General features: G+C 33.0%; 1 protein-coding gene and 1 non-coding gene across 4 annotated transcripts; one reads left to right on the top strand and one right to left on the bottom strand.

The window, feature by feature from the left end:
- The first annotated feature begins 1,676 nt into the window (after window positions 1-1,676).
- TRNAK-CUU (transfer RNA lysine (anticodon CUU)) lies at window positions 1,677-1,749 on the top strand. Its single transcript has one exon. It is a non-coding gene; the product is annotated as a tRNA-Lys (tRNA).
- Window positions 1,750-4,873: 3,124 nt separating this feature from the next.
- On the bottom strand, window positions 4,874-7,030 carry LOC133872186 (uncharacterized). 3 transcript variants are annotated; one of them, XM_062309627.1, is made up of 5 exons: window positions 6,438-7,030; window positions 6,256-6,356; window positions 6,079-6,115; window positions 5,804-5,912; window positions 4,874-5,707 (listed from the first exon to the last, which is right to left on the bottom strand). In XM_062309627.1, the coding sequence occupies exons 1-5, from the start codon at window positions 6,694-6,696 to the stop codon at window positions 5,107-5,109; spliced, it is 1,107 nt and encodes a 368-aa protein (XP_062165611.1). In that variant the 5' UTR covers window positions 6,697-7,030; the 3' UTR covers window positions 4,874-5,106. The 3 variants fall into 3 exon arrangements, with proteins under 3 accessions (XP_062165611.1, XP_062165610.1, XP_062165612.1); XM_062309626.1 differs by having other exon boundaries at window positions 4,874-5,713; window positions 6,438-7,021; XM_062309628.1 differs by having other exon boundaries at window positions 4,874-5,713; window positions 6,256-6,332; window positions 6,438-7,015.
- Window positions 7,031-10,529: the final 3,499 nt, after the last annotated feature.

Consider the following 10,529-nt stretch of genomic DNA (forward strand, 5'->3'; position numbering starts at 1 on the left):
ATGCTATCCCTTTCAATCTTCGTTCTTTGTGCATAAAGACAAAAAAGACAGCCCCTAGCTGATTGTCCTACAATCCTTCCTTTGTATCCAACAACTTCAAGTTCATATATGGCGGATTCCAGCACGTACGTGTCCAAGCTACATCCAGCAATCGATCACTTTTTAGCAAGAGAATTGCGCGCAGGCTCCACCATTAATATCTATGGCCAGTGCTCAATTACCACCTTTCACGGCGCCTAGCCATCATCAAAAGGAGGAGCTTCTCTTCTCCGGCGACACCAAATTCGCTCTCCACGGTGAGATAATGATGATCGTTCTAGTGCTGTTTTTCGCATTGTTAATTGTCTTTCTTGTCTTCTTTCTGTATACAAAGCGCTCTGATCGATCACGATCATGCCCTCCCCAATTAAGCATGGCCTCTCAGATCGACTTGATTAATTAATTGTGCCATGATGAGTCATATCCATGATGGGTCACGTACAATTTGCAGCATCCATATGAGGAGGAATATTATTTCATTATTGCTTAGAGCATCCAGATGAGTCATATCCATGATGGTGCTCAATCTTGAAAACTGGCTAGTTAAAATAATAAAACTAGATTTTTTTTTTTTTTTTTGTTAAAATTTAGTTAAATTATGAAGAGCTCACTAGGAATTAAAGCTCGCTTTCTGTGTGTATTTTATATTGCTGCTATATATAGTCCCACCATGTCAATCATATTGATTCCTTATGAGATAATCAGAGAGACTTGTACACTGATTATGTGAATCATTCATCCGGTGCTCATAATTATTATTATTATTTTTTTTAAAAGGAATCATTCTCCAACAAAAAAATAGCTAGTAGATGCATGTGATCCAGTAGATTTCACATTCATGAAATTACTTTTATATGTGCCTTGCAATTTCCAAAGGAATCTATATATATATATATATATATATATATATATATATATATATATATAGATAAAATAGATTTCTTCCCCACCTGCTAATATATAGTTCAAGAGGGTTTTGGTAAAAAGAGTAATTGGCACTTTAAATTGGTTGAAGTCCGTTTGATTTAGTGATTTTAAAACGTGTGGTTTAGCCTGCATTTTTAAACCATGATTATTTTAAAAATCAAGTTTTTAAACCGCATTCCATTGTAGGTGACACAAAAATGTAGATTTTTTACATATTATATATATATATATATATATATATATATATATATATATATATATATATATATATATAGTGGTTTTAAAACATGTGATTTAGCCTGTATTTTTTAAAACATGGTTTTTTTAAAATAAAAAAATAAAAAAATAAAAAAGTTTTCAAACCTGACTCCTTTATCTGCTGCATGAAAATGTGGATTTTTCCACATGCATTTATACAATAATTTAGAATGACCAATAATCTATCATCATCAAGAATATTAATTCAATTCATTTCAATTCCTTCTCCTAACTAATTAATGACTTGGAAAGTACATACACATATTTTTTTTTCCCTATATATATATATTATAATTAAGCTCAACAGCTTACTGTTGTCAAAGACTTGCCATTGTTGATGTCCAAAATCAAGCACAGTTTTCCTTCTCTTCTTTCTCCTGTGTATACAAAATCATTCTTCATGCCTCATGGTATTATGTTCCTATTTGCAATGAGCGAGCCATTGGGTGTAAGCCCGTCTAGCTCAGTTGGTAGAGCGCAAGGCTCTTAACCTTGTGGTCGTGGGTTCGAGCCCCACGGTGGGCGACATGTTTATACAATTTTGGAACAATTTTTTTTTCCCAGTTGGCGACTTATAGGACACTACTTTTCAGTTTTCACTCTACAAAACAGTCATTTTCGTCTCAATAAACAGATGTCGTAACGACATATTTTCGTTTCATCACCGAAAATTTAATTAAGACGAAACATATAGCTACCGTCGTCTCAACATTGCGTTGAAATCTCGTTTCACGACCTATCGAACTGGCGCCTTAATTTTGATGACTTATTAAGGCGCTACTAAACACACTTTGTCGCCCCCGTATATAAGGTGAATTAATTCATGTAACAACATAGTTTGGCAAAAGTACAAATTTTTTTTTTTTTTTTTTTTTTTCTCTCTCTCACTAATCGGAGGAGTCGTTTGCTGCAAACTATGATACTTCAGATTTTCAGAGTGTTTCCTTTATTATCCAAAAATTGAAAATTCTTAACAAAAAAATTATATGCAAAGAGGTTTTCATATGATTTGCATAATATAATTTTAGTTTATAGTTCATGATTTGATCGATCCGTTCACAGGATACTATTGGACGCACCAAAATTATATATGTGACATCATACATAAACAAAGGTTCGAGTACTAATACAGTTTTTACTGTAATCTATTTTCAAACTTATGTGGCAGTCCACGTGAGTTAAAAAAATTTAGCAAATTAAAGAGTAAAACTATGCCGAAAGCTAGTGAATTAAGTTTCTCATATTCATGCTAGCTTCACTATGGAGGGGCTCGATGCTGCAATCACAACCTAGAAATTTTTTCAAAGTATATGCTGGGGTTATAGCCTTTTCGGTTTTGAAATTTTTTCTTAAAATATTTCTATATTATATATATTTTTTGACCTATTTAATCCCTAACAAAATTAAGCTTAATCTTTCATTCATGCTCTGAGCTCTGATGAGAGATTTCAGTTCGGTGCATGTGATCTGGCTGTAATTGTGACTATTTTTTTAAAAAAAATAAAAATAAAAAATTGCATGACTTAAGTGAAAATTCAAAGTTAATTAATGCATGTGCATGTTTCATTACTTGGGTTAATTAAGGAACTCTAATATTGTAAGATAGGGTTCCGTTGATTAATCTAACAAACATTTTTATCGTATCTCTGACAAGTTAAAGTATATTTATAATTAATTAATGTCTCTGAGCGAATAATTTCTAGATAAATAAAAAATAATAATAATATGCATGAGATTATATCTTCATCGATCAGCTAGATTCCAGGCGAATGATGCTATTTGCAATATCTTAGAAGCAAACTATTGCGATGACTTGGTCAAAGAAATCAGCTAGCTGTTATAATGTTATTGACCCCTCTTCTTCCCATTGAAAAATTAAGTCAAACTGACTACTCTTGTCCAAGCAAACAATCTCAACTCCAATTAAAATGGCCGAGTTAGTGATTATCAATTTTTCTTTTCTTTTTTTAGGACAAAAAAAGAAAAAGAAAAAAAGAATGTTGAATTAAAAATTCTTACCAAATATTTATGAGTGTTACTTGGGATATTATGATTTTTCCTATAAGCCACTTATAAATTGGCGTGACAGTTTATTTGACACTTATTACGTCATCCGTTAAATAATTAAATGTGATTGTTGCTAATACTTTCGTGTTTTTTTTTTAAAAAAGAATATGGTGTGTGTGTATATATATATATATATATATATATATATATATATATATATATATATATATATATATATACCAAGGGTGGTTAATTAGGAGTTGGGAGGACACTAGTTCAGCGGATGGTTAATTTGTACACGTGGGTGAGTATGTGACACTTAAGTACGGCCATATCAGCCATTAAATAATTAAATTTGATTATAATCGATGTGACAGTGTCAAGCGGATTGCCATGCAATTTATAAGAAATTATAGTAAAAGTTGTACGTAGCACTCCAAGCAGTTTTCAATATTTATACTAAGGTAATTAAACTAGATATGGCATTGTCATATAAGAAGGCTAAGATCAAATCCAGCCTTCCCACAAATTGAGAGATTTATGAAATTCAGGAATTCGTGAAATACGTTCTCTTCTAGAGCTAATAGGTTCAATAAAGGAAATTAAATTTCATTGCTATGAATAGGTTATTGCCAATAACAACATATATATATATATATATATACAAAACTTTTCACACTGACTTCAGTAATAATTAGAATTGAAGCATATGAAGTTTTTCATCACGTGTATATATATATATATATATAAAGATTACGTGAATCCCGATCGATCATTACGTACATACTCAAATATTTGTGTGTAATATATATGGCAATTAAATATCAATTTTTATCAAAACAAAGATAATCACAACGTTAACATCGATCCACGGTTCAAAATGATTCGAAGCATTCAATGTAATAATATTCGAACTGATATATGATCATAAAACTAGTCCTGCAACGACCCTCACCGTATATATTGCGGACGATTACAAGCAAATTAAGCTCCATCAGTGGCTTGATTAAGCCTTATATCTGGTCATGATCAATTGATTCTTCTCTAAAAAGTTTTCCTCCAGTACCATTGAATAGCTAGGGTTAAGAATGTTTACAAAAGGGAACAATATTTATTAAGAATAAATAACAGGGATTTTGAGGTACGTACAGTGATTATTATTAATATTTTTGTCGCTAATCTTTCTTCAAATATATATAAGTGTATATATATATGGATCTCAAATAAGCAAACTTTACGTACATTGTTTTTGAGCCTCGTTAAAACTCATTGCTCTATCCCCAATTTGCACTTTGCTACACCTGCGCTGGAGTTTCAGACATATGATGAAGTAGATTCTTGGACGGCTGAACTAGCGAAGGGTCGTTGAAGTAGATTTTTGAACTGTCGAACTTGCGATGGGCCAGCTGCAAAACAAAGGAAAATCACTCTCTTTCTCTCCCTTATGAACTCTCTGTTTAATTAATTAGCTGTCTCCTACAAATACCCTACCCTTTCGATCGGCATCGTCCCTATAGCTTTTTCTTCTTCTTTTTTACAGGTGACCCGTAACGAGTTCGGCCGTCCAAAAATCTGCTTTAACAAGACCAAACACTAGGTTCTTATACCTGACGCCTGTTTGCTGATAACAATTAGAACCAGATATTTATAACCTTTTACCCATGTAGCAAAAACCAAGCATCATAAGATGTAAGGGACATCTGTTGATATATACTGCATGTACTCGAGGCAGAATGAGCTAAGAGACAAGTGTATATAAAACATAACAAAAAACAAATTGGCGGCTAGCTACTAATTTGTATGATGGTTCAAGACAATCATAAAATGCATTTATTTCGGGCAAGTACCTCAAGATCTCACTTAGAATTGTCTCATTCATATAGTCAGATCCAGAGTACTTGTCCTTTTTTCTTGCTTCTTAGCAATATCGTCGGGGCCTTCCTTCAAACTGGTAAGGCTGGAGGATGATTGTGAGTACATTGAGAGGGAGAGATTACTATCAACAACTTCATGATTCCTCGAAGTTAGCCTAAGAGATAGATCCAAATCCAGCCGCTCGCAATCCAACGCCTTCCTTTTGAATGTCTTCCACTCTTGTACATTACTTGTTTTGTTCAAATCTGGACCCACATTACGCTCTTGATCAACTTCAGCTTGAAGACGGGTGACAGGGTTAAGATGATGATCATGATCAGTAGGAGTTAATCTGGGTTGAGCGTGCAAAGATTCATGTTTGTGAAGTGATTGCAAATTTAAACCATCTTTGATCACTTCATGGGTTCTCCAAGCTGATTGTTGATCACCCAAAGTAGAACTTCCCGTACGGAAATTGTAATTGGCCCTATTAACGCTATAGTTGCTACCAAAGAACCTGTCGCCCACCGTGCCGTAAAATCCACCACCGGAGGTTGAGCTACGGCCGGCAGGAAAACCCAACAAGTTTCCATAAGCACTCGTCCAAGAAGCATCTCCAAATCTATATCTAGGAAAAAAAAAAAAAAACCAAATTCATTAAAAAGATCGAAAGAATTAAAAAAGAGAAACAAAAACTTGTTCTAGGGTTAAGTCTTACCGGTAATTGGAATTGTGGGTGGGGTTATACCCTTGAAGCATGGGAAGTTGGCTGAGGTTATAAATATTGCGATCTCCACTTTCCGCAAGATGCCTATGATCGGCTAATACTGTCATGTGAAGAACGTTTTTTTCGCATCATGAACGTACTGATAAAGAAAACCTATCTTTTTTTTCTTTTTTTCTTTTTTTCTTTTTTCTTTTTTCTTTTTTCGTTTTTCGTTTTTTGTGTTGATCAGAAGAAAAAGTAGAGAATTAATGGAAATTTTGGTGTACCTTGGCCTGGATCGTCGACCTTCTTGCTTCTGTACATCTAGTGAAAATACCCAAGTGCAAATACATGGAAAATTATATTAGAAAGAGAGAATTATTCCTTCCCATGATCAATAAACAAAAGCATTTACATAAGTTCATAAATTATATATGGGATGGATGGATGATATATATATTTACCTGTAAATGGCTCTTGACATGTGCAATACTTAGCCCTTTGATGTTCATCAGCTGAAGAACCATCTTTGGTGTGGCTCCTATATACACCGAAAGAATTAAGACTTCAAATTAATTGCCATGTTTAGATAATTTCTTGGGTATATATATATAAAAAAAAAATAGTAGATATCGTAGAAACTCACTATCATGTCCACCAAGTTTTTCAATAGCATGAATAAAACGAAGATGAAGATCAGGAGTCCACCGGAGCCTAGGCATCTTGGATCTAACATAAGGACGCACCGATGACTTCTTCTCGCTCTCTTCCACCGTGCTGTTGCTTGAGCTTCCTCCATTTCTAGGCTTACGTTCATCATCATTCTCCCCGCCGCTCTCGCTTCCCTCCTCATTTTGGCTGGAGAGGCTTATCTTTGAACACTCAGAGCCACCGCTTCCCTCCATCGATCTTTCTGGTTAATTTCTTCTTCCTTTGCTTTCTCCAAGCTAGTACGAATTAATTAACACTAGAAGGAATAATTAGGGATTAGAGCCCTTTGGGAGCTAGCTGAGAGATGAACTTTGTCATCTACTTTCTCGATCTCTTCTTTTCTAGCTCCTCCCCCATGCTGGGACTTAATTAGATCTTAGCAAGAAATTAACATATCTATCTTACCAGTACGGACTTAGCTAGCTAGGCGAAAAGATGAGCTACACTTCTATCTACCCAGATGGGAATGCAAACCCTATATCTTGACCTGCAATTCTCTCTCTCTCTATTTACACAATGTATGAATGGCCATACATATACAAATGCATGCGATGTTATGTGATGATCCATGTATGCGTGGGGTATGAATGGATGTCATATGACGCAAGATATATATATACTTTGGCTCATGTGAGTCCAAATCTTTTACGATTAGAAGGCATCTCTCGTGTAGACCAAACCCCTTGACCAGGAAAAACAATAGGCGTGGATTGGTGGAACCAATCCCCACCTTGTACTATTTTCCCAGACATAGTTAAATAAATGAAAGAGTATTTATCAGACAAGTACGTTTTACTTTGCTCACCAAGGATTAAGAGTAAATAATATATATCTTCACTAACTTGGCGAAGCTAGCTAGTCTTTTAACACCTTTATCTTGTTTTATTTGCTATTAGAGATAATTTACCCAGCCATATTAATTCCATCAATATAATCCAGATAAACACAAAATATGGAATGTTGCACAGGCAAGTGAATCAAACTATCTAAAGATGTTTAATTACACCGATATATATATATATATATATATAGGCAAAAAATGTAACAATTTACAAGAATCTCACCGTAGAAGTTGTATATTACGTACTTACATGATTTTTAATACAAAGTACGTGTACGTAACATTTTAGTCTCATATTAAAATGATGAATAGTTTATTTAGATTAATTAATTATTGAATGGATTATATATAAAGTCATTCATGAGTTTTAAGTCTTACATTAGTTCCTTACTAAGTGAGTCTAAACTTTATAAATGATTTTAAAGAACTTCAATTACAACTTGACTAGTTTTTTTTCGAGTAATAATGCATAAGTAGCTATTGTTTTTCTTGGGCCATTACAAATAATATTAGAGAACCTTAGTAACATTATGTAGTACTAAAACATTGCATAACGAGGCCTTAACGAGAACATTAAAAATTTAAGAGGCTAGGGAGATTGTACGTATGATCATCTCAGACATGTAGTAAGACTCAATTAGTATATATATTGAGTTGCTAACAGTAACTCTAGGTGGTTGGTGGTTGATGCATGTGTGCTTGTGTGATGCTCTGTTGTGTCTGATTCAGACTCAAACTTTAAAAATGAGAATGAGATTTACCTTTCGTCGGGAATCACGGGCTTTGTTCCTCCTCGAGGATTTTTGAGAGTTGGGGCTTCTTCATGCCATGGCACCAGCTTTTAGGGTAATAATTACCATCCTGTTTTTTTTTTTTTTCTTCGTAAAAAGGAAAAATAAAACACTCGAAATGTAGTTGATTGGGAATAAAATTAAGAATGAGTATTGTTGAATAATACTAGCTAAGTTCCCTCTCAAACTATCCAAAATTTCAAAAATAGGAGGCCACCCTCTGATTCCATCCCTACTTATAACCAAGTTGTAGTATATAAAGTCTGGGATATTCTTTGTTATAGTTATATAAAAAAGAGGGGAAAAAAAAGTTACCTTAATAACCATGGAGTTTTTAGTCAACAATAGGAAAATGTTATTTACTAAAGTAGATGGGGGAAAAGATAGTAGTCACTAAATCATGTTGGTTCGGGTGGTGAAAAGGCCATGAACTTGGTGGCATGCACCCTAATAAGATATAAGGTTCGAATCTCTTTAGTACAAACAATTTTTTGCAACCAAGCTCGCGGTAAAGACAGGTCTTGCCCAAGCCATGTGACATAACATATATATATATATATATATAAGTGAAAAAAAAAATAAGCAACAAACTTTCAGGTAAATTAATATTTAATTATTTAGTTTGTAAAGAATTTATCCTAACAACAACGACCTTAATTAACTTACTTGTTGGCAACATCTTGGTTCTATCGGTCAAGCCAAGGTGATGGGTGTCAAGCATGAACCATCTTATGATCTAGATTAAATTTTACAACAACATTTAACGATGTATATGTTACATACATTTTCATGTCATTTAAATTTTTTAAATAATATAACACTATATGTGCCATTAAATACTATAAAATCTAGTCTAAACAATCAAGAAATGGTTACTTTCCGTTTTGCTTGAAAGGATATATATCCTATATACCCCACGAAAAGTCTCCTTCCCGCGTGCATAATGAATCAGATTCACCAGCTCTGAAATTAATATAGGAGTCATACTTTTAAGTTGCAACTTAATTAGGGGGAAAAAAAAAAGTTGCAACTTTTGGCAGAGAAACTTTTGCTTTCCTCCCACGTGTATTGGCCTGGCCCTGGTGTCAAGAAACCGTGATTGAGATCATCAAGACATGTACAGGAGCTCTTTTCCTTTTAATCACGAAGTTCTTGAGAGCTGCCTATATTAGGTGTGCTGTGTGTGTGTGTGTATATATATATATATATATATATATATATATATATATATATATATTTATTACTCTACAATTATAATCAACCGTGATGTTGGTCACTGGCCAGTTAAGGTTACACTTTCCTTGTTCAAGTATATTTTTCTTTAAATGTTGGTCATGTCTGAACAAATTTTATATAGAAAATAATGTCTACCTATTAATTTTATTAAATATTAATTAAATGGTTAAGTTTTTAAGATAAGTAGTTATTTAACAAATTTATTATCAAAGGTCTTGATTTTGAACATTGTTTTTGTAATTTAAGTCATATTTTACTTGAATATTTCACATAATATGGCGCGCTCACATATTAAGGGAGAATATTAAAATATTAACTAAATGATCAAATTCATCATTATTTATCAACTTAAGCTTTCGAAATAAATGATTATCAATTTTGTCCTTATGTGTCTATGCGATTTCAATTTAGTCATCTTTAGGTTTTTAATTTCAATAATTAGGTCCTTGATTTTTCCACTGATTTTAAATAGGTTCATCTGTCAACTTTTCATCAAATTAGTTAACGGCATATATGTCATGTCAAATCAATTAATTAATGCCATGTAACTCTCGTTTGACATGTCATGTGTCAATTGTACATGCTACATAGTATAATTACTTTAAATTACAAAAATAACCTAAATAAGATTTTATATATATATATATATATATATATATATATATATATAAAAAGGAACTTATTTAGGGTATATTTGTAATTTAAAGTAATTATACCATGTAGTATGTACAGTTGGCACATGACGTGTCAAACAAGAACCACATGACATTAATTGATTGGTCTGACATAATATACAATTAATTAATTGGATGGTATATATATCGGTTAACGGATGGACCTATTTGAAACTAAAGAAGAACCTAAAATACTAATTGTAGAAATTAAAAAGTTAGGAATTAAATTAATTAAAATAACAAGAAAATCTAAGAACTAAATATGAGTAGTACTTTTCCCACATATAATTCTTCCTTTTTACCAGAAAATTAAGAAAAGGTTACATGCTTCTGCCTAACTAGCTAGGCTTCCAAACACTAGTTTCTAGAGAGAACTTCCGTTCATCAAAAAGAAATGATACAGCAACACCAAATGGATGACGTAGATTCCTCCAGAAAGACACCAAAATTTCCCCCATTAAAAACTGAGGTTGGTCTGAAAAGAT

The sequence above is a fragment of the Alnus glutinosa genome, chromosome 7 (genome assembly GCF_958979055.1).
Source record: "Alnus glutinosa chromosome 7, dhAlnGlut1.1, whole genome shotgun sequence".
Classification (NCBI taxonomy): Eukaryota; Viridiplantae; Streptophyta; class Magnoliopsida; order Fagales; family Betulaceae; genus Alnus; species Alnus glutinosa.